Source organism: Monodon monoceros, unplaced genomic scaffold (genome assembly GCF_005190385.1).
Source record: "Monodon monoceros isolate NGI ecotype Baffin Bay Population unplaced genomic scaffold, NGI_Narwhal_1 Super_Scaffold_7, whole genome shotgun sequence".
NCBI lineage: Eukaryota > Metazoa > Chordata > Mammalia > Artiodactyla > Monodontidae > Monodon > Monodon monoceros.
Genome location: NW_021703784.1, coordinates 60,249,934 through 60,275,973, shown reverse-complemented (window position 1 = coordinate 60,275,973; position 26,040 = coordinate 60,249,934). Strand labels below are relative to the sequence as shown.

Below are 26,040 nucleotides of genomic sequence, written 5' to 3'. Positions count from 1 at the left end.
AGTTAAGCTATCTATGCTTCAATTTCCTGTCTGTAAAAAGGGGGTGGCGGGGCTTCCCTGGTGGCACAGTGGTTAAGAATCCGCCTGCCAGTGCAGGGGACACGGGTTCAATCCCTGGTCCGGGAAGATCCCACATGCCGCGGAGCAGCTAAGCCTGTGCACCATAACTACCGAGCCTGTGCTCTAGAGCCTGCGAGCTACAACTACTGAAGCCCGCACGCCTAGAGCCTGTGCTCCGCAACAAGAGAAGCCCGAAGCCCGTGCACCACAGTGAAGAGTAGCCCCTGCTGGCCACAACTAGAGAAAGCTGGCACGCAGCATCAAAGACCCAATGCAGGCAAAAATAAACAAACAAATTAATTAATTAATTATTTTTAAAAGGGGGGGTGGCAATACTGTTCATCTTTCACAAGTTTCAAAAGGATTAGGTAAAATAATGCATTATGATATCCAATAAAAATAAATGTTCAATGAATAATAAATAAATGAATAAATAAATAGCATAACATTTTGGGGTCTATAAATCAAGATGACACCAGAACACAAAACTAAAATAATGTGGAAGATGGGGCAGTGATGGGAATTAAAGCATTCTAAGAGTCAGGTATTACTGAAGAGGAAGACAGAATTATTATTCTATAAAGATACTTATCTTTTAGCCTATGTGTTAAGGATGCATGTTAAAAACGTGAGCATTAAAAAGTGCAAGGATGAGCATTAAAAATGTAGAAATAGGGCTTCCCTGGTGGGGCAGTGGTTGAGAGTCCTTCTGCCGATGCAGGGGACACGGGTTTGTGCCCCAGTCCGGGAAGATGCCACATGCTGCGGAGCGGCTGGGCCCGTGAGCCATGGCCACTGAGCCTGTGCGTCCAGAGCCTGGGCTCCGCAACGGGAGAGGCCACAACAGTGGGAGGCCTGCGTACCGCAAAAAAAAAAAAAAAAAAAAAAAGTAGAAATAGATGTTTAACTTCCTAAAAGAGATTTAAAAACAACTTGATCAATATTACAGAAGCCAGCAAGGCAAAACCAAAAACAAGTAAAAAAAAGTTAAAAAGAAACAACAGCATAAAACAGAGAAATAAGTACACACATACCTATATACTAGTAACTATAATAATTATAAAGGCACTAAACACCTATTTATTTACTTATTTATGTTTATTTTTATTTATTTATTTTTCTTATTAGTCATCCATTTTGCACTAAACACCTATTTAAACGCAAAAATATGAATAATGGAGAAAAAGTAATCCAGTTCTTTGATGTTATTAAGAGAGACATACAAAAAATTATGACACTGAATGTGTGAAATTTAACGTGTTCAAAAAATAAAACTCAGGACTTCATGCATTGGATTAGGTATTTTTGATCAAAATATTAAAACCAGTCTCTCACACACACACACACACACACACACACAATCACTGGATAAAATGATAAAAAACAAAAAAAATCATCTGAATAGACCTATAAATAATTGAGCCATAATTTAATATTTTTCCACAGAGAAAATACCAGGCCAAATGCTTTTACAAGTTAGCTCTAGCCAACGTTCAGGAAGCGAATAATTCTAATCTAACTGGTGTTCAGTAGAGAAAAGGATGGACTGCTCCCAGCTGTCTCGATAAGGAGAGCCTGCCAGTACAACTTGTAGACCAGAGTGTGAAAGGTGCCCCTGGAACTGAACAATTTAGAAGTTCTGAGTACTACAAAGGCAAATTACGAGTCTTCTCACTGATGAACTCACATATCAAATCCTAAACACAAATTTACAAAACTAAATCCCATAGTGTGTAAAAAAGACCCTCTCCTTTGGGAAATGACGGGTCAAGCAGACCTAAAAAGAAAATTAAAAAATAAAGTGGTGATTATCAAAACAGCAAAAGGCACATAAAGAACTATACCCCAAACAACTAGAGATGGCACACTGTATTCAAGCACATGTAAAGCATTTTTTCAAAACTGACTATAGACTAGGCCATACACAAAGTCTCGACAAAAATCAAGAATCGCTATCATGGGTACTATTCCAGTCTCCATATTTCTGTGGGAGGGGAGAGTGGTTTCTACCTGCCTCCCCTTACTCAATTTTTCCTCAGTGGCGGAAGGCCTCTTCTGATGACAAAACTAAAAGATGGAATTCTCTCTGGAGCTGCCCGTCCCCTTAAGCAAGCATTAGCTTCTGAGGAAGCTTTTTCTGAGACAAGCTCTGCCCCAGAAGGTGGAAGTCTGTAGCCTGGGATTGAGTTCAGTTTGGGGTATGTGTGTAGGATGAGTGGATTCAAGGTCCTTCCTGACTGTGGCTTCAGGTCAAGCTAACTTCCCTAATCAGTAAAACTCATGATAAAGCTCATATTTTGATCTCTTTCTGTCTGACTCCTTTGTCTGTTCCTTGACTAGAACCAAACTAGGAGGGGAATAATGGGCTGTTATTCTTTTTAAATATTTTATTGAAGTATAGTTGATTTACAGTGTTGTAAGGAATGTTATTTATTAATCTTTGTGGTAGACAGAATAATGACCCTCCCAAAGATGCCCACATCCTAATCCCTGGAAACTATGAATGTGTTTGTTACCTAATATGGCAAAAGGGACTTTACAGATGTGATTAAGAATCATGAGATGGAGATATTATCCTGGAGTTTTAATCACATGAGCTCTTAACTCATAAAAGGGAGGCAGAAGAATGGGTCAGAGAGACGTGACATGAGGACTTGCCCTGACCTTGCTGGCTTTGAAGATGGAGGAAGGGGCCATGAGGCAAGGAAGGTAACTGCATTATAGCTGCAACAGGGCAGGTGGTAACAGACTAGTTGTGCTCAGAAAAATCCCAAAGGACACCCAAAATTTAAAAACACACATACATACACTTTTTTTTTTGGATACATACACTTTTTAAAGCAACTGAACTGAAGGAAATTTTCAGAGCTCAGCAGCTCAGGAGAAAGAGAGCATGTGAGCTGGTGTTTGCCCTGCAGGCCAATTCCCTGGTGGCTTAACACCTCAGCTTGAATGGGCCACTTGAGGACAGGAGACAAAGCTTAGTGCCTGAGCAAAGGGAGAGGTCAGATGGAAGACCTCTGCATAAAGCCAGGATGCAAAAGGGCAGTATCCTCAGTCTACCAACTAGAAAAAAATCACCCCACAGAAGGAAACTTGGCCTTGATTCTGGAATAAGAACACACATAAACAATTTGATGTCTTCAAACATTAAAAAGGGGTAAGGGGGGCTTCCCTGGTGGCACAGTGGTTGAGAGTCCACCTGCCGACACAGGGGACATGGGTTCGTGCCCGGTCCGGGAGGATCCCACATGCCGCGGAGTGGCTGGGCCCGTGAGCCATGGCCGCTGAGCCTGCGCGTCCGGAGCCTGTGCTCCGCAACGGGAGAGGCCACAACAGTGAGAGGCCCGCGTACAGCAAAAAATAAATAAATAAATAAATAAATAAATAATGATACAAATAAACTTATTTACAAAACAGAAACAGATTCACAGACATCAAAAACAAATTTATGGTTACCAAAGGGGAAAGCTGTGGGGAGGGATAAATTAGGAGTTTGGGATTAACAGATACACATCACTATATATAAAACAGATAAACAGCAAGGACCTACTGTATAGCACAGGGAACTATATTCAATATCTTGTAATAACGTATAATGGAAAAGAATATACATATATATATATCTGAATCACTTTGCTGTACACCAGAAACAACACAACATTGTAAATCAACTATACTTCAATTTTTAAAAATAAATAAACATTTTTAAAACACCTTCAAAATAGAAGGCAAAATACCCACAAGTATAGGGGATCAAATACAGCATCTAGCAGAGTGATTTTAATAAGTATTTCTCAGAAACTGGTAAGATCAAGCAGACCAAAAAAACAAAACAAACAGTATTGGTAGAGAAGATTCAAATAAGTTGGATGTAATGGACAATTATAGAACATGACACGTAATAACTGGAAAACGCACACACCTTGCAAGCACACATAGAACATTAATGAAAACTGGCAATGTTCTTGTCAAGGCTACAAAGCAAGTATCAATAAATTCCAGAGAGTAAGTATCAGAAAACACTTTAACCACAACAGAATTAAGTTAGCAATCAATTTTAAATACATATTGTTATATATTATTGGTTGATTTGTCAAGTTGAACAGATACATTCAAGTAAGTAGAGCAGAAAATGATAAACAATAAAGAACAGATATTCAAAGAAGTTAAATATGTATATATATTAAGCATAGATACATAATGCCTATATATCTATACATACTGTGATGGTTAATTGTATGTGTCAACTTGGCTAGGCCGTGGTACTCAGATATTAGGTCAACATTATTGTACATGTTTCTGTGAAGGTATTTTTTTGATGAGATTAACATTTAAATCAGTGGAGTTTGACCAAAGCAGACTGCCCTCCATAGTGTGGGTGGGCCTCACCCAATCAGTGGAAGATCTTAATAGAAAAAGACTGACCTCTCTAGAACAGTGGTCCCCAACCTTTGTGGCACCAGGGGTCGGTTTTGTGGAAGGCAATTTTTCTACAGACCAGCGGTGGCGGGAGTCGGGGTGGGTGTTCAGGTGGTAACGCGAGCCATGGGGAGCAGCAGATGAAGCTTTGCTTGTTCGCTGCTTACCTCCTGCTTTGCGGCCTGGTTCCTAACAGGGGTTTCCGGGGGTTGGGGATCCCTGCTCTAGAAAAAGTGGGGATCTTCCAACAGATGGCTTTCGGATTTGAACTGCAACACTGGCTCTTTGCTGGCACTCCAGGCTGCTGGCTTATCCTGTAGATTTTCGTACTTGCCAGCTTCCACATTCATGTGAGCCAATTCCTTAAAATAAATCTCTCTCTCTCTCTCTCTCTCTCTCTCTCTCTGTCTCTTGCTCTGTCTATGTGTCTCTCTCTATACACACACACACACACACACACATCCTATTGGATCTGTTTCTCTGAAGAACCTGGGCTGATACATATACACATTTAACTGTTTACAGAATAAATAATATACACACCTACTATGGTGGCTGATCAGCAAAAACAAGTCAATTCTTTGAAAAAAGTAGTAAAAAAAAAAAGTCTCTGGCAAGATTGATCAAAAAATAAAGAGAAGGCACAAATAAGCAATACTAGGATTAAAAAACAGATATAACAAGCAGCAGGTCTTAAAAAGATAAAATACAATAAGCAACCATATGCTAACAAAATGGAAAACATTGGTAAAATACACAAATATCTAGAAAAATATAATGCGCCAAAACTCAATAGAGAAAAAATTAAAACCTGACTGTCCCTAACCATTACAAAAAGACAGTCTTCCAATGAGAAAATCCAAGGTCCAGATGGTTTTACAGGTCAGTTCCTATAATTACAACTATAAGCAAGGATTTAAGGAACAAATGATAATTCCAACTTTACTCACACTCTTTCAGAGATTAGAAAATGAGGCTACAGAGCCATAAAGGAGTGAGAGATGGGCTCTGCCAGCAAGGGAAGAAAACAGAATGATGGCTGTTGAATGGGGCTGGCAGCCCCACTGTGGGCCATTTCGACCTCTTCACACAAAGGGCAGTCTTTGACATCTCAGCCCGCTAGGCACCTCTAAAACTCCACCCTGACTCTCCTCAGGTCAATTTCATAGCAGAGGACTCTCAACCTGAGTCCTGACTGGGAAACAGGTGGCTTTGTTACCAATGACCACTCTGTGCTGATCGGCCTCGGAGAGGGTACAGCAAGACCAACTAAACGTTCAGAGCCTGGACTCAGTCATCAGCCTTTAACACCACAGCTGAAATCATTCATGGGCCAAAGTGAACAATCACAGTCTTGATCAGAACTTTCTCTGCCCTCACACAGTCTTTAAAAAAAAAAAAAAAGCAGACACTAATCAGAGTTGGCAGAAAGGCCAGGGCAGAGCAACCTCTTTGTTTAACTGTTACAAAACACATTCCTCCTAACTATTCCTCATCAATACGTATAGCTCATAGATAACCGCAGGAGTAACCTCCTGCCCCAGCAAAGAGGAGTAAGTGGTCCCCTGGGTCCTGACCAGGGGTTCTCTGGTCCTATTACAGACACAGCCACTGACCCCATTAGCCCACAGATGAAGCCCTATGCAAAATTAGCTTATGCGGCAGTTGCTCTGGGCTATCCAGAGGGGTGTAATTAAGCAGTATAGTGTCCAGTTTCGATCATCAACAGTGTAATTCAATTATGGTGTTATTTGTAGGCTGAATCACAGGGACTAATCAGGAGGAAGACCAGATCAAAGGTTAACATCATACTGGAACTTACAACAATGGTCTTTTGTATTAGAAATAAATCATTTTGACAAGAGTCCTGGGTTTTTTAACAGTCACCTCTTCTCAACTTTCTGCTATAAAATTCTTGGGTTCTAATTAAGTACAGTTACACCTGGGATACACTTATTCAGGTTTCAAGAATCCATCTTTAGCAAGGAGTTTCACTTCACATTTCTGCTTCATTTCCTACTTCTGCTTAGAAGGCATTTCCTTCTCTCATACCTCCAGAGCAGATGAATGCCTTGAGAAGATGAGGGTCACCATGTGTGGCCCTGCAGGGGTGTACTTGGCACTTGTGTATCAGGATGTCCTCCAAGTGTTCCCGGCCTGGTTGCTTCTACGAGCGATAATCTCTTGCACTATTTACACTGTTTACATTCATTGGAGGACGGGGGCACCTTTTTTGCATTAAAGGCTTAATTACATCAACAGCGGTATCACATGCCTTAAGGAAAGAGTTTTGGAAAGTGAAGAGTAGCCTATCATACTATAGAGTAATTAATAAAGGGAAAGTCCTTGTTATATAGTGTTATGATTATTAATAATCATTATTCAAGGAATTGTGTCTATTTTAGTAGGAATCCCTCTTGTTTCTGCATAAGTGCTTGCTATTTCGGGCATGCAGGAAGCCCATAAAAATTTCTTCCACTGAAATAAGTGTAATTGTGTTTTCATAAAGTGAGAGAATACAGTCCTCGCGCACTTGCTTGAGTACTTTAACAGATGCAAAAGCAACTGAGTGTTGAAAGTGTTGGTGGTGCTACTTGACATCCTTCCACTTCAAATGAACGAGAGAACAGAAATTTAAAAAGGACGATTTTAATGTTAACACAAAAACGTCACTTCTGCAGGATCTGTGTATCATGATTTGCTGCCACAATCTTCAAACTTTCTTTCAGCTGCTCCACCCTTAAGCAAAGGAGCCCTCACTTGGCAGTCGAATGTGTAAGAGAAGAGAGCAAAGCCACTGTGGCCAAGAGAAGGGGAGGGGGCGGGGGTGGGTGTGGGGATGGGCAAGAACAGGACTGGACCCTCCACCCAGTTAACTCTCTTCTCCTGTAGATGGCCCCACAGAACCCCAGGGCTTGGCTACACTTCGCCATAAAACCAACCCGGGAATGAATGGAGCCCAGAAGAGGCTCAGATGGCCCTGGACTCAAATTTTAGTTCTGTCATTTACCAGCACTATAGCTTGGGCAGCAAAACTAATGTCAGTACTAATATCAACAAAACCAAGAGTAACCTAGACCAACTGAGCACTTGCTAAGTGCCAGGCATTGTGCTAAGTGCCTTCTTTGCCTTAATTTAATCCTCCCAATAATAGGAGATGGGTGCTGTTATTGCCACGGTTTTATATATGAGGAAACTGAGGCTCAGAGAGGGATTAAGCGATTCGCGCAAAGATTCCACAGCTAGTAGTGAGTGGCTGAGCTGGGATTCAAATCCCCACAGCCCATCTAACTCTGCAGTCTACATTAATTAATTACAAATATCCCTAAGCTCTGTGGCCCAATTTGGCCCAGCCAACTTGAAAATGAGGATGGTTTTAATAATCTTGAGGAAAAGTATCCCACACAAAAGCATTCAGTAATTATCATTCTTTTTATTGCAAATGGCACAGAACATACGCCCTCCAGACACTCGCTAATAACCTCAGTGTTGCATTCTCTGTCATATAGCTCCCGTCAAACGTCTGTGTGAGCCAATTACTACGTAAGAGATGGCTCACGGGAGGTGCCAACCACCGACTCTTTGAGAAAATTAGTGATTATTCCAAAAGAATCAGCCAAACAAAGGTACAAGTAGAGAAAATAATCAGCGAAGTTCAGCATGCAGCCAGATAAAACATAGGCACGGAAACCAGTAACTGCCTCCTAATCAAAGAACAGGGGAGCTGATTCACAAAAGTAAATAAAATACACGTGACAAATATCTCTTAAACCCCTGTTCTGCGTTGCACTGGAGATGCAGCAACACAGCCCCTGTCATCATAGAGCTTACATTCTGATGCATGAGGCACATGATAAAAAAAGAGACAAATATGAACGTAATGGGTCAGATGGTGATATGTGCTATAAAGAAATAAAAAAAGGATAAAAGGACGGGGCTGATGTGGGGATGCTATATTAGAGAGTATCAGGGAAGGCCTCGGACACGGTGATATTTCAGTACAGATCTGACCTGAGTGTACTTGGAGGAGAACATTCCAGCAGAGGGGACAGCAAGCACAAAGGCCCTGAGACAGCCAGTGCTAAAGTGAGACGAGCCAGATGGAAAGTGTAGGGGGTGCAGCCACAAAGGCAGCCAAAGGCCAAATCGTATAGAGTGTTGACTTCAGATTTTTTTTTTCCAGATGTTGGGGGTAGGAGTTTATTAATTAATTTATTTATTTTTGCTGTGTTGGGTCTTCGTTTCTGTACAAGGGCTTTCTCTAGTTGCGGCGAGGGGGGGCCACTCTTCATCGTGGTGTGCGGGCCTCTCACTATCGTGGCCTCTCTTGTTGCGGAGCACAGGCTCAGTAGTTGTGGCTCACGGGCCTAGTTGCTCCGTGGCATGTGGGATCCTCCCAGACCAGGGCTCGAACCCTTGTCCCCTGCATTAGCAGGCAGATTCTCAATCACTGCGCCACCAGGGAAGCCCGGGACTTCAGATTTTTATCCTGAGATGGGAAGCCACTGAAGAGCTGTGGGGAGAGTGATGTGATTTGACTATTCTGCTGCTCTGTGGAAGACAGGCTACAAGGGGGCAAGAGCAGAGCAGAGACTGCTCAGAGACCATGCATTAATCTTGAAGACCCCAGGCAAGTCTAGGAGGCATGCACAAGCCTTAGCTAGACAATGAAAACTACAAAACACAGACGGGTGAAATAAGGACCTGAATAAATGAGAACTCCACTGTGTCCCTAGAAAAGACTTAGCATGGTAAAGACTTTTTGTCCCTCATTAATTTATCAAGAGCTAATATTTTATAGTCTTACTATATGCCAAGCTTTGTTTTAAGCACCTTACACGTATAAGCACAGCAACCTTCTTAGGTGGGTTCTATTATTATTCCCATTTTAATATGAGGAAACGGAGGCATGGTTCATGCAGGTAACTTGATGCAGAGCTAGGATCTGAACCAAGCAGTCTGGCTACAGATGCTCCCCCGACTAACCCACGAAGAATGCCTTGGAACATCTTAGACCACCTCTCTGCAAAACTCTCATGTCTGTTCCAGGGAAGTCTGGGGAACCCTTCCAGAAGAAGCCTGCCAGGGTGGAGGCCTAAGGAAATGGGAGAAGGAGGGAGCATGTAGTACTGGAAGGGAAGAAGGATGGGTGCTCCGGGTTCCACACGACCCACACCAGGGCCCGCCCTCCACACCCACTGCAGAGCCCCAACCAAGGCAAGGCCCCGAGGGTCCAGACATGTAGTCCTCTCCCACAGACAGAGGGGATTTTGCCAGAGACTTTGTCATTTCAGGAATGCCTGTGTGGGGAAATTAGGAGGCAGGAGGAGGAACTGACCTCACACAAGGCTACCTTCTTTAGGCGGTGTCCCATTTATCCGTCCTAGCCATCCAAGAGCTCTGCTCATTCCAGGGGCTCTCAGAGTCTCTTCCTTGCCCCTTGGCTGGGGGCTCAGCAGTGCTGACAGCCTGAGATGGTCTGAGAGTCTGACCCTGTGGCTCTGATCTCAATGCACAGGGGGCCCCGGAAGCTGCCAGATGCGACTCTCTGAAAGGACTGCTAGGAAACCCAGGCTCTTGGCCATTTCCTCTCAGTAGGGCTTCAGGGACCCTGATCTAGAGCAGGACATCCCAACCTCTGGAGCCTCTGAAAAGTGGGATGTTAGTCACAGCCTCCCAAGGACCCTTCTGTCCACTGAGAAATTAAGAGCCTGACAGATGACAGCTAGAATGCGTCCTCTATCCCAGGTGCAAACACCCAGAGCCCTCAGTGTGTCAGGTGTATCTGCAGACGGAAGGAAAGGCAAGGGGGCAATGCCCGGTGCTCTGTGCATGCCCTGGGCTCTAGCCACCCTCAGCCCAAACCTTCTTCCCGCAGCCCTAGCTCCATACAATGAGGAGCAAAGTCCCAAAGAAACACACCCAGTCAACAAATAAGGCCACTGACCTGTATCAGGTAAGGACAGAAAGAAGGCCTGGGGCCTGCAGGGAAAGATTTCCAACGACAGGCTTATTCTAACGAGTATGGGCTTCAGTTGCCCCCATCAAGGAGTTAATCAGCCCAAACAGCCCACTGGCAGTCCTTTCCAATTAACCAGTTTTGCTGGATCTCTTCTAGACAATAATCCTAACTGGCTAAGGCAAACATGAAGCCAAACAGTTACGATGGACAAAAAACATATAGAACATTCTTCAGGTGATTAGGTGAATCAATACAAAACTGCTTCCTGACTCTCAAACAAACTGGAGACCAGCCGGGAAAGGGAGCTGACACCAGTGTTCGGGGCAAAGTCTGCGAGATTGCACTGCGAGCCATGATGTGCTCTGAAAACTTGACAATAAAATCAATCTCACGGCACCTGTTACAGCCAGGATCCAAACTGCGATACAGTTATACAGATGCTAAAAGATGGTGCATCTGTACTCTCCACAGAGCCCTAGACTCACACCAGATATCAAAGAGTCCAAGTCTGCACTGTTGAAAAAGAGATGGCACACACAGTAAAATAAAAGAAATCCAACAGGGGCCTTCTCTCTGCGCCCAAAAGAAAAGTCCAATGAGAGGAAACGGTTTCTCAGTGCGGAGGATGAGCTGTGGGTTGCCAGGACCCCTGGCCATACCTGCAATGATCCCGTCCATCTGCTCCAGGGCAGCTTCCAGCACGTGACTTGCATCAGAAGCCATGAGTCCTTTTCCCTGCTTAGTCTCCTCCTTCTCACTGAAAATTCAAATACAGAACAAAGGAAAAATTACAGAGTTCCACATTACGTACCCAAGACCGCCAAGCCCTCTCAATTCCACCATCACAACCGCTCTCTCATAGGAATCTCGGTAGCCCACGTGTGGTTTCTGCCATCTCCACGGCTTCGCCCTCCAGGCACAAGTGTTCTTAATCCATGAATCTTCAGCATGTGTTTGTGTCATGAAAAGCCACTAGGGCTCTCCGGAGTGACCTGCAGCAGCGAGACAGCGATTGCCACTCCTACCATCATTACAGTCACGGCTCCAGAAGCTCCAGCCACCCCTGGGGGAGGCTCAAGGCTCCCCTAAGGTTGGGGAAAAGAAAGCCGGGATGTGCCCTGCAGCCGTGGGTCGCAGCAGGCATTGGCGGTCTTCTATCTGCATTTGTCTCACACCTGCAATGCTCTCCTTGGGCAGGTGTGACCCAGGCTGAGAGGCCTCAACTGCAGCTTTCACTTCTCAAGTGGGCCAATGGGCCCCATCTAGGAAGGCTGCAGGCGCGCTGCTGTGGGGAGAGTACCGTCCCTGGACCCAGGAGCACTGTCTCTTACCATTCTAGTTCTACTCCACCCAGCACCATTCAAGGTACATAATCCCATCTTCCCAGGGCTGGAGAATTTCTCCAAAAATACAGTGTAGCCACTCCCCTAACGCTGAGTCTCCCTTCTAATGGCAGAGGTGGTAATTGGTTCCATCTCCAGACAGCTCTGCCTCTTAGAAAGGTCTTTCAGCTCAACTGTCTTCTTACAGCCTCTTCTCACTTTTCTTGCTTCCCGCCCCCTTCCTGGGTGGCAGGGAGAGACTGACACGACAGCATTTGTAATCCTAAGAAGAGGCTTAGCTCACGTCTGTGAACTGGAGGCAGGTGTGCCCAACAGGCCTAAGTGCGACGGAGGAAAGAGGCAGAGCTCCTGGACCCAAGGGTGGCACAGGTCAGGGAACAAGGGGTTCTGCTGCTCATCTTACCCATGAAGTTAGACCTTTGGAGTAAAGAGAGGAAAGTGAGCAACCACCGGAAAGTGGCTTTGGAGATGCTGTGGATAAGAATGTCAGGACCACAAAGAACCACACTGGATGGCACCAGGTAGGAACAGTTAAATACCCTGGGTTCCAAGCCAGCTCTGCCATCTACTGTGTGATCTCCAAACCTCAGTATCCTCATCTGTAAAATAGGGATGATAACAGCACCTAACTCACAGGGCTGATGTCATGGTTAAATGAATAATTAATATTTCATTGAAAATGCATGTCTTGCATGTAGTAAGGGCTCAATAAACTTCAGCCTTTTCTTTTTTTTGCTTTTTAAAGTGAGGAGATAATCTCAGGATGTATTTGTGCCAGGATAGCTCACCGGATGAGGGACTTTAAACTAAAATGGGGTAGGTTCAGGGAGGGAGAACCCAAAGAAGCCCAAGAGGCTGGTCCTTTGGAGGAGATAAGCATGCAAAGAAAGATAAGCTATGCGTGTGGAAGTGGAAGGGGAGGGCGTGACTCACAGGTGCAAAGGCCCAGAAATGGTCAGAAATGGGCGCTGAGCCGCAGCAGTGCAAGAACCGTCACGCTATCAGCTCAGGGGAGTGAGAAAAGGAGCTTCGGGGGGGTGGAACCTCACTGGCACCTCAGAGCTGTGGCAGGAACCAGGCAGGGCTGCAAAAAGGAGCAGCCCAGACCGCTACAGAGCAAGTGTGGGCACAGATCTCAGGGTCTGAATAGAAGCAAGCCGGGGAGGGGAGTGTGGGTGGAGAAGAGGCAGCAGGACAAGGGGAGGTAGCAGAAGTGGGGCAACATTCAGCACATGCACATCTGCTTGGCCATATGGGGTATTAAAAGTCTGAAACATGTCCTACCCTCTGAGGACTTCCCAACCGCTCCCAGCAAAAAAAAATCCAAAGTCCATACTGTGACCTAACGGAAGCAGCTCGGCGGGATCCGGCCAGGTCAACCCCACACGGCCCTCCCCCTCCATCCCCATGCTTCGGCAGCCTCCGTCCCTGTCCGCTCCCCCAGGACTCCAAGCCCCCTTTCCTCCTCTGCAAGTGTGCACCTGCCATCCCTCTGTCCTGAGCTCACGTCCCCAGCTCTCTGGACGGCTCATCAGGCCTCAGCCTTCTGGCCTCAGCTCTGAAGTCTCTTCTCAGAGACGCCTTCTTTGCATGCCTGCATCTAAAGCAGCCCCTTGACAGCACAGCGGTTCCAAAGAATCTCATCCATCTACATTTCCTTGCTAACTGGCCTTGCTCACCCCAACGTGCCCGGTGCGTAGCAGAGTGACCGGCACAAGGGAGTTTATGAGTAAATACTTGTGAATAAAAGATGGATCCATGTGGCCAACACAGCCTGAACCCTGTTGTGCTGGACACTGGAGGGAATATTGATAAATCAGGCCTAATCCCTGCTCCCATGGACCATGCAGTCTAGTGGAGACGACAGAAGTATGAACAAATAATTATGACACAGCGTGAGGTATGCTGATAGAGGCGGGTACGCAATTTCCCTGGGCCTTAAAGGATCGGTAGGAACTTTCTCAGTAGACAAGGGCGATTCCAGGCAGAGGGGGCAGTGCATGAAAGGCAGGAAAACATGTAAAGACAGGATGTAGTTGGCAAATGTCAGAATGGTTGACGAAATTATACAGGAACATCCGGCTGCTCACCATGAGTCAAAACCCTCCACGGAATTCACTTCAGCGTGATAAGGGCGATTAATGAGAGGAGCTTGGGAATTACACCCACGGCTTCAGGGATCTGGACGCCCGTGCTTGGCAACTCAAGTGGCCTCAGATGTAAACTTGATAGAGATTTTTAAAAAGAAAGATCTCATATTTCAGCAGACTGGCTCCATTGGGGGCCTTAGTACCTGGGTGAAAGGTAAGAGGGCAGTCAGAAGGTGCTGAGCCCAGAGGGCCCAGCTAGGCCCCCTGCAACAGAAGGGCCATAAAAGATGACCCATGGGCCCTCTGCCCGAGGATGAGTTTGTACTTGGCAGATGGCAAGTTGGGTGGATCCGTAGGAGCTGGTGAGAAGTGAAATATGAGTCAAAGGTGTATCATCCTTATGGCCCAGGACCTGGGCCAGTAAGATTGCGAGCGCTCGGGAGGCAGAACCTGCTTTGGGTGGCTGATGAACTCAGCTCTGGGTCTGAGATGATGGCAGGATGCAGGGAGAACGGGCTCTGCCAGCCTCTGATGCAGAGCGGCTATGAGGGGTCAGTGGTGTGGGGTACAAGGGGGACCGCTGAAAGGCCAAATATGCCATAGGAGCTAGGCCTCCAGGCCCATCTGTGAACACGGACACTCTGGAATAGGGAAGCCATGATTCCATTCACCAACCATTCCCATTCTGGCAGCTACAGCCATTTCCTTCCCTCACAAGGTTAGAGCTCCCCATCAGTAACGCACCCCGGGACAATCAATCCCTGCTTTCAAGGAACTGGGGGTCCCAGAGGCAAACATGTGATCCGGCTGCACTCAGTGTATCTGTTCATCCCCACAGAGACACAGCACCTCCCTTGGGAGCCTAGGTTCATCGGGGATGTGAGGTTTAAGTGCACAAAGCACCAGAAGCTGCGTGCGAGGAGGCCCCCCGCAGAGGAGTAAGGTGACGAGGCTGGGGGGGGCACATCTGGAAGAGGCAGTAACCCAAGTGCTGGGAAGGAGAGCAGGATCCAGTGCAAACTCCAAAGGGGCACGTGAAAGGCAGGGCAGCCTCTAAGCAGGTGGTGGGGAATGGAGGTGAAACCAAGTTCTTCACCCATGAGAGGGGAGCTGCGGCAGCCACCCAGGCTGGACAGCAGAGGAGCTGAGAGCGTGCCCTGGGGACTTGAAGGGGGGGCGCCCCACCAGCACAGGAAGGAGAGGAGCAGGTAGAGGAGGACGCGGCGCTCTTAACACACTCAGTCCAGTGACAGTTGTTGTATTGGCCGAAAGCGGTTTTCATTCTCTGTGGACACTTGGACTATTAACACAGCCCTGCATTTGACCCTGACGAGCAGGTAGCCTTCTCAAACCAAGAAACTGGCTCACCCCGAGCTGCAAAGATTAAGGTAGGGAATGTTGTTTAAGGAAAGAAAAGGTGTGGTCCATTCCTCATGCATCCTTCCCCTCCCCCACAGGCCTCTCTAGAGGCTGTCATCTGCCCACCTGTGAAGGTACCTGATGCTGGGCCCCCCTAATACAGGGCTTGACCCTCCTCTTTGCTACCAGCCAGGGAGGAAACAACCCTGCAGCTGTGAGACCAGCCAGCGAGGAAGGAACAGCCAAGCTTTAGAAGGACAGTGTCTGTGAGAGGTGTCAGAGTCACATGATCTGCGTCATACAGAGGCTGGTTTGGCACTTTGAATCTGAATAGGAGGCACGGTTAGGTGAAGTTTAGAAAGTGAGCCACAGTTAGTCACCCATCACCTGGTGGACTCTAAGGCAGTAACTTAGATACGGTATTAACTACCCCGATGCTCAGCAACAGAGAATCAGAAGGAGGCAGGAATGGCTGACAAGTAAGTCTCGGGCAACTAAATATTAACTTGAAATGCAAGCTTCCATTCCATTCTATAAACCACTTTTCTCTCACTAAAAGTGGTTAGGGATGCAAGTGTTTTGGGCAGGCTCGGACTGTCCTGGATGGAGGAAGGAATCAGGAACAGATCTAGAGTCCCTGGTACCCTCCAGGGTCTCCTGCCAGGGCTGCACCTCAACTCCTCACAGCTGCAGCCAGATGGGCGCCCGCATTCCTGCGTAGAAAGCAAGACCTGGGGAAGGAGCCCTCAGCCAAGAACCCACCACCACCAAACTCAGACTCATCTTAGACCTCTCCTGGCCCCAAATGGTCAACAGGTGGTAAAGAAGTATCACCACATCACAACAAACCGAAGACTCCTCCCCACAATTTACTGGTCACCCATAAACCACAGGGGCTCGTTCTTCCAATGGTTATTTAAAGGAATACCTGTTTTTATCCCTAAGCTGAGGAGATGGCCTCTTAAAAGGATATAGGAAAAAAAAAAAAAAAGGATATAGGAAACCTCTTTGGGATAGTAGAGCAAGAAGCCATTTTCAGCATTACAAAAACAATAATAAAGATGGGGAAGACATACAAAGAAAATTGATGGCAGTGCCTACATTCTCAATCACATCCCACATCGACCAATATTAACTTTCTTTTTAAAGGACAAGTAAGAACATAGGGTTTATAGCCAGACTGTCTTGAGTTAAAACCTGGTTCTGCTGCATAATGGCTGTGGGTCTTTAAAGAGATTACTTAATCTCTCTGAGCCTCAACTGTCTCATCTGTAAAATCAGTATAAAACCAACCTCATTATGGGCAAAAGTAAACAAGAGGTAGAGCTCAGATAAATATAGGAGACTGAAGTCAAACATCTACTTTAGCTACCCACTGAAACAAGAGGAATTTATTTTGAAAGACATAAACCCACAAGAACATGGAGAATGTGATAAGAGACATAAGGGTGATGCTGGGGCGACAGCTATGCAGCAAGCAGAAAAGGGCAGTTGGTCCATGTTGGAGGGCTTCCAAAGGCTCTGGGAGAGATTTCTTTAGTAATAGGAAATTAACAGAACACCTGATGCCTCTGAACATCTTAAGAGATCTTATACAGTTGGTGAAGAATTTAATTCCATGATAAGAAAACAGCAAACCAAGCAAATGACAAAAGAACTCCGAGGAAACCAAAAAGTAAAAATAATCTTCGTCCTTACAATAAAACATCACAAACGTGTGGATTTAACAGAAATTGCACTGGCAGGATGGGGAGATGGAAAAGTCCTCGTGAGTAGTGGGAACAAGGTTGGAGAGAGAGCTGATTCCTTATCTTCTAGGGTGGGAACTCAGAAGTCACTAGATAACGACAACTGAAAAAAAGTAATAAAGTAGCAGAACAAGCATTTTCCCAGTCATATGGATAAAAATACTAAAAGAGTTTGAAGTGGCTGCACCTGAGGAAGAGCAATGGGGGTGGGTAGATGGGGAGACGACTACTTTAACAAATCATATACAATTATTTGAGCCTTTAAATTGTGCAGATATATAGTAGTGATAAAAATAAAAACAATCAAAAAGATTAAAAGAGATAAAATGTGTGGTGTGCCTGGCACAGAGTCGAGACGTGCGCTCCTTTCTCCTCGCAGCGACTATACGTGTTATTGGGCAGGTGTCTGTTAGCTATCTGCTAAGCGTTTATCCAACATTATCTCACTTAATCCCTCGTGCCACTTAGGAATTATTCTCCCCCTTTACAGAGGAGCAAACAGATTAAGCAACGTGCCTGAGGATGGGCACTGTTCTTCCTCCCTTCCAAATTTCTTCTGAGACAGGAACCCAGTGGAGGGTTTTGAGCACAGGAGGGTCTACCCTTTAAAAGGATCGTTTTGGCTGCTGCTTGAACTGCGGGTGGGCAAGGTGGGGCGGTGCGGCAGTAAACACAAGAAAACCAGGCAAGAGATAAAGGCAGCTTGGACCACAATGATTATGGTAGATGTTCTATGAGGGCGAAGCCAGTAAGTTCTACTGATAGATTGGGCGTGGGCATGAGAGAGATGGGTTAAACATGATTACAAGGCTTTTGCCCTGAGCCCCTGGGAGAGCGGGGAGAGCTGCAGGAGCAACAGTCGGGGGGTGGGAGGGTGGGGAAGGGAGGGATGGGTAAAATCAGGAGGTTGGTTTTGGAAATATTCAGTTTAAGATGCCCGGGATATCTAGAGAGATATGCTGAGTAGGCGTTTGGAAATTCAAGTCTGATATTCAGAGAGAAATCTGGGCTGGAGATAATCTGGGAGCCGTTTGCATAAAGGTGGTATTTAAAACAACTGCGTGAAGTAAGTTAAGTAGTGTAAGACCAAAAAAAAAAAGAAAAGAGGCCCCAGGACTCTTTGAAACACTCCAACGTGCAGTCAGGGAGGAGAACCAACGAAAGAGGCTGAAGAGGAGAACCGAGACAGGGGTGCCCTAGAAACCAAATGAAGCGTTCAGGGTAGAGGACAAAATCAGGGGCGCCGAGTGCTACCGAGTCGGACCAGAGGCCATCTTCTCCCCAAAGGCTTGCTGGAGGTGATCTCACCTGCTTCACAGCCCCACCTGCCCCTGCCTTACCTCCCCCTCGACTGCAAGGGCCTGACTGGTTGCCCCGCCTCAGGCAGCTTCTTCACTCACCTGCACGAGGGGCTCACCTACTCAGTGCCCCTCGAGCCTTGGAGTTTGTCAGAATCACCTGGAGAGCCAATGGAGCACGAGGCCCAGGCTCATCTGAGGAGAAGAGCGCCAGGTGATTCTGAGACTGACCGAAGTTGAGCCACTGACGGAATGCAAACGCAGCTCCCAGCCAGGCACTCTTCTGCTTGGTCATGAGTCTTGGGGGCTCACCACCAGCCGGGGCAGAATTATGCTTCTTACCACGGCCACTCAGTCTTCTCAGCTGCAACTCTAACTCACATCATATCCCTTGGCAAACCTCTGCCCCATCCCAACCAAACGTCTCAGCATCAGGGGACAGATTCTAGGTGTTAACTGCCTGAACCAGTGGCTTTCCGCTTTTACGCCCATGCCAGAGCCTTTCCCTACGAACTTCCCACTTTCTCTTCGAGCCAATTCTTCCAGAAAACCATGTGTATGATTAGGCCACTCAAGATGGCTGTTCTCTTGTTCTCTGTACATCCCCTGCCCAACCAGTGCCTGCTTTACCCATAACTTGTGCACGTGACTGACCTTCCTACATACTTGCCTCAGGCCCCCGCTAATGACAGCTTGCCAAAGGGGTGGTGACGGGCGTGCCCCTCTACTGGTTTCCCTGGTAACTAATAAGCCCATCTGATGTCAGTTTCCCCCATAACTGGCAATCTCCCCTTCCCCAAGGATCGAAGACTGCCACCATGTCCTGCCCGCCGTCTGCTGCACATGGTGGGGTGTTGCTCCAGGACCTTGCTTCAGACACGTGAGCTCCCCCATCCATTAAACCACCGATGTCTCTGCTGCTGACTCTGGGCTATTTCTTTGGTCTTGAAGCTGGGCAAGCACAGGCCTTGTAGGCCTGCAGGATTCAGCCCAACACCGTGCTTGACCCTGCCCACCTAAATGTGATCTCCCCATCTCTTTGACCTTGCAGGACAAGGGTGAGAGCAGCTGTACACAGCCATCTTCTCTGCGAGCCTTCCACGGGTCTGGGCCCCCGAGAGCATCCCCCCTTCTGTAAGCCCCAAAGAAACTTTTAATTACTGATAAAATAAAACAGTGGGGGCTTCCCTGGTGGCGCAGTGGTTGAGAGTCCGCCTGCCGAGGCAGGGGACGCGGGTTCGTGCCCCGGTCCGGTAAGATCCCACGTGCCGCGGAGCGGCTGGGCCCGTGAGCCATGGCCGCTGAGCCTGCGCGTCCGGAGCCTGTGCTCCGCAACGGGAGAGGCCGCAACAGTGAGAGGCCTGCGTACCGCAAAAACAAAACAAAAAAACAAAACAAAACAAAAAAAAACCAGTGGGAAACTAAAGCCTGGGAGATAGTGGGGGCTTGGAGGAGGAGTAGCGGCAGGTGGCCCATCCCCCTTCCTACAACCTGACACCCCCTCCCTCTCCATGCCCTCACTTTCAGTGGACCCCAATAGATGGCCTTCCCCAAACTGCTCCCCATCTCACCTCAGTGATGCCACGACAGTCGCCAAACAAGAAACCCGGGGGTCATCCCTGGCCTTCCCTTCTCTCACCCACATCCAGCTGGTTACCATGGCCAGTAAAGTCTCCTTCCTCACCCCCGCTCAGATCTGTCCCCTCATCTTCACCCACCCAGCTTCAGGCCACATCATCTCCCATCAGAACGGCTGCAATGGCTTCCTGGCTGCTTCTCCTGCCTGCAGCCTCACCCCCACCTCCTCACTCCCATCCTCTACACTGCTGCCAGGAGCATGGGTCTATTTCACAAACCTAGCCATAGTGCCCCAGTGCCTGTACAAGTTTTCACCTGCTTCCTATCACCCCGGAAACCACCAGAGAGGAAGTTAAGGACCTGAGAGACAGTCAAGAGCGTGCGCTCTGTAGCCAGGCTTCCGTTTGGATCCATGTTCTTCCCATCACAGGCTATACCCCTGGACAAGTTCCTTAACATCACTGAGCTTCATTTCCCTACTTATAAAATGCGGGTGAAAATATACATGTTGTGCGGTTGTGGACATTCCATGAGATAATGCGTGTGGAAGTCCTTTGCACATAACTGGGTGCAAGTTCACAACCACGGCAGTCAAAATTCCATACCTGGCCCCGCCCTGAGCACCAACCATTAGACACAACAGCCAAGCTATTTTTACCACACTACTTTTACTCTAAGGCTCCCTCAGGATGCAATGTTTTAGGCCACGACCCCTATCCCACCTGCTCCATTCCCTCTCCTCTTTCAAAGCCCAATTCCAACGTCATGATTCCAGGGATCCTCTCCTTCCCCCAGATAGAAGTGACTGCCCGGACTCGGTCCCTTTCTCCATGCTCATGACAGACTCCCTCACAGAGCTCTCTAGAGCACGGGCCACTACAAGTGTGGGATCCTTTATCTGAGTGGTAGCTCCTCGTGGGCAGGGCCATGCCTCCGAGCCCAGAGCTGCGCCCAGGACCTGGCACAGAGCAAGTCATCCGCTCACATTTGTTGGATGGGGGAGACAGCTGGAGGCTGACCAGGGGCAAAATTCCTCTCCGTCTGTGGACCAGTGAAACAAGTTATCTGCTTCCAAAGTACATCAGGACAGGGACAGGATAGACATTCCCATTCCAGAAGGGAAAAAATGGAAGAAATAAAGGCCACTGGTCTTAACTGGAAGCTGAGAGGCTCCTAGGGGTGGCAGGCAAGTCTGCAAGTCTGCACGGACCCCGAGGCCCGACTGAGGTCCTGTCCAGCCCTGAGGTCTTTGATCCCACGGGGACGGGCCTGACAGTGCAGAAAAGCAGCACACCTGGCCTCAGGACCACGGCAGGGCCTATAGACACCAACACTGTATCAGGACCGAAGGACAAGGCCACGGGCATTAACTTCCCATCAGGACGGGGGCCAGACACAGAGACACCCTGTCACTACGAAGGGGAGTCAGAGCTGAGCAGAGGGGCCAGGCTGCTGAGAAAGCAGCTGTCAGAGCCGGTGACCGCCTTTCGTGAATATCTGAGTCTAATAAAAGTGAAGAGGTGGAGACGATTTCTTTTGTCAGTGAATAGAAGCTTAAATAGCCTAAGAAAAACTGCACAGGAGAAAATAAAAGGATGCTACTTAAGGTGAACAAGCACACTTAACTTGTCCCCGTCAAATCGTGGTATCAGCAACTCCTAATAACAAGCATTCGTTTAAAGCTCTTGGCTTCAGAAATGTTTTTCACACCTAAGGCTTCTCATTCCCACCTAAACATCCCAGATCAAGCTGCTCTGATTAGTGAGCCAGTTAAGGTGAGCCCAGTGGGTGCCAAGATAAGTCAGAATCCCTGAAGGGCCCTAAGCCTAGGTGCAGGCTGGCGGTGCCGGCTGGCGACAGGGGACAAATGCAGTATTTCTTGCTTAGTGTCTTCTTCCCGCTGGACCAGATTAGTGAGCTGCGTGCACTGGGCATTCCCAGCCACTCCCTGTTGGGCGAGTTCCAAAAGATCCCTAAGAACACTTGCGCTGGAGCCCAGCTCTGCCGAGCCCACAGGAAGGAGTGCTTCGGCTTTCTGGCCCTTCCATTTGAAGCCCAGCCCAGCTCCTGTCACACGTTACCGCTCCTGCAGCAGCCTTCTTTGGCACGCCTGAACCCAGATGCTTCCATTTAAGCACTTACCTGAAAAGCACTCGCCCTTCTCACCAAACCACCGCCCTTTAAACAGGGCTCCAGGATCCCAAACAGCTCTTCCACCAACATGTAATAGGGGACTCAGTCCCAAAGCTGAACTGTGTTCTCTAAAGAATTCAGTGAGCACCAGGTACTGAACCTCACCTCTGGGCACCGTGAGCTGGACCTCTCCTGGCTCAGCTGTTCCCCCAGACACAGGAGTGGCGTCCTCCTCCTCCTTGACAGGGCAGTCTTCTTCAGAGAAACACCACCCCAAAGACACGAGCATGAGACACCTCGAGCCCAGCCCACAAGGAGGAACACGGGCTCTGGCCGGGAAACCGGTATGAGAGAGTACAAGGTTGTCACACCCGCACCCAAGCCGCTCAGCTGACCCTCTAGGCTGGAGGAGCCAGGAGAGGTGATGTCGAGCTTCTCTCAATGCCTTTGCTCAAGACTTTTGAACATCTGCTTCACCTTCCTGACTGTGCTCACCTCCCATTTTCTGCTCGACATCCTGTCCCCAAGCTGGTCTTTTTCCCCAATTCAAGGATTTCTCACTGTGGTAAAGAGGCCACGACAATCTCAGTGACCAAGGCCATGCGCCTTAAAATAGACCTGCCTGCCAAGGAACAGTTTGGGCAGATTAGTGAGCTGTGTGCACTGGGCATTCCCGGCCACTCCCTGTTGGGCTGCCCTAAGTATTCTTAGGGATATTTTGTCTCAAAAGACAAAGGATACAGGTGCTCCAACAAGGAGAGGGATGGGGGGCGGGGGGAGTGGCTCCAGGCAGGGACCTGTGCCTTTGGGAAGAGTGAGATGGGGAGCCAGACAGCGTCCAGGGGCACAGCATCACCAGGCCTCCCACCAGTTTGCCCCTCAAAACTGTGCCGAAGACAAGTACAACCGTGTCTTCACTGTGGTGGGACTCCCTGTAGGTGCCCAGAGAACCTGGGCTGGGAGGTTCTTTTCCTTCCTTCTGAGAGTCTCAGAACGAGTTGCTCTGAGGAGCAAACATAAACGAGAGAGTCCCCTTTGAGGCTGGGATGTGAAGGACCAGGCCGGACGACAAACACCTCGCCCGCTGGAAGATCTAGCTGAGATCTGGTGGCCTGCCCCAGCCCCACAGCTGGCTGGCCGCAGTCCATCGAATGACAGCAGCTCCCTCCAGGCCCACGCAGTCTCCACCTGTCTGTAAAAGCCGCCTGCCTGCAAGTTCACAGAGGGTGAACAGACACGGCAGCCCCAGTAAAAAGCCTTTGCCTTCCGTATCTCATTTAATCTTCCTGGTGACACAGTGCCCTGTGAGGGACATAGTACAATTATCAGCCCCATGTACAAAAGAGGCAGCTAAGACACAAGATATTAAGACTGTGCCGAGGTCCCAAGGCCTCTCAAGTGTTCCCAGAGTCCCGCCTGTCTGTCATCTAAGTATCCGCCTGCTCTCCCTGCCACACTGCCCCGTCCTGCAGATTTGCTTGATGCAGTAAAGAGCTGGGAGACGACGAAGCTGGTTTCCAAGTCCAAACCAAAAGAGCTCAAACACGTGGGGCCATGAGACTCTCTGCTAATTGCTGTCCTGCGTATCTTCATGGGGACTCTGCCCACTGCCCCGCTTCAACTGTTAACAAGACAGTATCTTATCTGAAAAAAGATACACAGAACGGAGAACAATTCGCATAAAGATGCATAACCCACAAAAATCAATATATTATTTTTTTTTAGATTGGTTTATCTATTTAACAAATACTATTTGCCCCTCTATCATCTGTGAAACCCTATGGTAGATGCTACGAGGGGAAAAGGAAATGAATTTAAGACTATGTTATTTACCTACCAAGGACCAAAAATCTTTCATCTCTCATCCATGTCGATTAGACTGTGAAGGTTGCATGTAGAATTGGGCCTCTATCTGGGATCTGTGAGCCAAAGCCAACAAACTTTGGCTTTTGCCAACGTAGACTTCAGAAATTCATAAATTAATGGTCTATTTTTTTTTTTTTTTTTTTTTTGCGGTACATGGGCCTCTCACTGTTGTGGCCTCTCCCGTTGCGGAGCACAGGCTCCGGACACACAGGCTCAGCGGCCATGGCTCACGGGCCTAGCCGCTCCGCGGCACGTGGGATCTTCCCGGACCGGGGCACGAACCTGCGTCCCTTGCGTTGGCAGGCGGACTCTCAGCCACTGCGCCACCAGGGAAGCCCCTAATGGTCTAATTTTAAAGCAGCCATGGTATTCTTTTGTGAGAAGAAAAACATCATTTCCCTGAAATTCCCATCCTCTCTAAAATTAAGTTCGGATGGCAATTAACTGCGAGTGTCAGTTCTCCGATGTGACTAGGTCAACAGGCAAGTAACTTGGAAAACATCACATGGAAGTTAGTTTCAAAGACAGGCTGAGTTTCAAAAATCAACCATTTCCTGAGCATCTTATGGACAACGAGGTTCACCTTGTCATCCATTTGTTCAAGTTGCTGAACATCCCAGGGGAAGCTCTCGGGTGCCTGGCACCATAGAGGCCCTGGGGATTCCCAGGGAGAAAGACACACACACACACAGGGCAACAACAAACCAGGAGGTGTGCTCCCAGGAGAGAGAAGCTCGGCAGGCTCAGGGCACAGCAGCAGCAGGAGGAACGAGAGACCAGCACAGTGTGGGCAATCTCAGAAGGCTTCACAGAGGAAGTGAGATTTCTCCAGGTGGGCAGCAGGCACTAATGCAAATGCATTGCAAGAGGAGTAAAGAGCATACCCCAAGGTATGGGGAGGGGTGGGGTATGCATGTAGCTCTGTGTGGCCAGAGAACAACAGGGGAAGAGTGGCAGCAAATGAGGCCGGGACCAGCTTGTGAAGGTCCTCTCACAGCATTTCACCCTCTAGAGCTTGGCCTTTATCCGTTAGGCAAGGGGAACCACTGAAGGGAGCTGCCCATTCTTCTCCAGCAATAGTGCAGAAGCAGGCAAGGACCTGAGGGAAGGATCCTTCTCAGAGGAACCTGCAGGGCTCTCTGGGTGCCCCTCCCCAAGTACAACCAGGCTATGGCAGCCTGTCCACTCCCCCACTCTTCAGGAGCTCTCCAACACCCTCCCCCACTCCTCTGACGCAGTATCCCCTTTCACCAACCCAACATTCTGGACAGTGAAGATGGAAGTCTTTCTACTGCGTCAGCAGTCAGCATGCAGGACCATCCCCTGAAACTCCGCCTACCTCTCTCCTGCCACTTCCCCAGCTGGCTCTGCCTCCCCGCCTCCCCGACTGACGGAGGGGCAGGGCAAGTCAGAGAGGCAGAGTGAGCTGGGGAGCAGTGCTTCTTCCTTCTGCGCTCGCGGACAGACGCTGAGCAATGCGTACAGCTCCATCAGACACTCGTGCACCCGGATCTGTAGGCTCGTACTTCCTTCCTCTCAGACTCCTCGGCAAACGGCCGTGCATCTTTCTTTGATGAGAAACGGAATCCCTCGGTTCCCTTTCTCTCCACCTCAAACCTCCCCTCCGCCCTTTGATCCCCTAACCTATCATGACTGAGGCCGGAACCTCTCCATTACTCCCTCTCTAGGCTGAATCCACATCTCCCCCTCTTCTGCTCCTTCCTCCCAGCCCCCACGGACATCAAAGCCTCTGCTACCTTAGAACACGTCCTCTGGCCCGCACCCCCCAGCTACCATTTCATGCTCTTCCTCTGCATCACTGCCAAAGGGCTCACCTCCCATTCTCTCCGACGCCCACCGCTATGAGATTTCCACTTAGGTGCCTGATATGCTCTCTCGTCCATCGAGCTACTTTGGCTATTTCCTCGAGAGGCGGTACGTGCAGGGTGAGGTTAAAGCACAAGCTGGAGAACCGGACTGCCTGGGTTCAGAATCCCTGCTGCAGACTCTCACTCGCCATGCACATGTCCTAAGGCAGGACGCTCACCCTCAGCGCCTCCGCTCCCTCATCTATAAGATGAGAATAATAAACCCTCAGTGCCTTCGCTCCCTCATCTATAAGATGAGAATAATAAACCCTCAGTGCCTCCGCTCCCTCATCTATAAGATGAGAATAATAAA

At 48.3% G+C, this 26,040-nt stretch overlaps 1 protein-coding gene across 4 annotated transcripts in view; it reads right to left on the bottom strand.

The window, feature by feature from the left end:
- The window catches only part of PPFIBP2 (PPFIA binding protein 2), a 142,821-nt gene that overhangs the window by 98,224 nt on the left and 18,557 nt on the right, over window positions 1–26,040 (bottom strand). For 3 of the 4 annotated variants that reach the window (XM_029207209.1, XM_029207213.1, XM_029207206.1), the window contains exon 2: window positions 11,104–11,201. In XM_029207209.1, the coding sequence (XP_029063042.1) occupies window positions 11,104–11,167 (64 nt within the window). In that variant the 5' untranslated portion in view covers window positions 11,168–11,201. Of the gene's footprint in view, window positions 1–11,103; window positions 11,202–13,071; window positions 13,084–26,040 lie in introns of those variants that run through there. The other variant, XM_029207205.1, reaches the window with a different exon arrangement.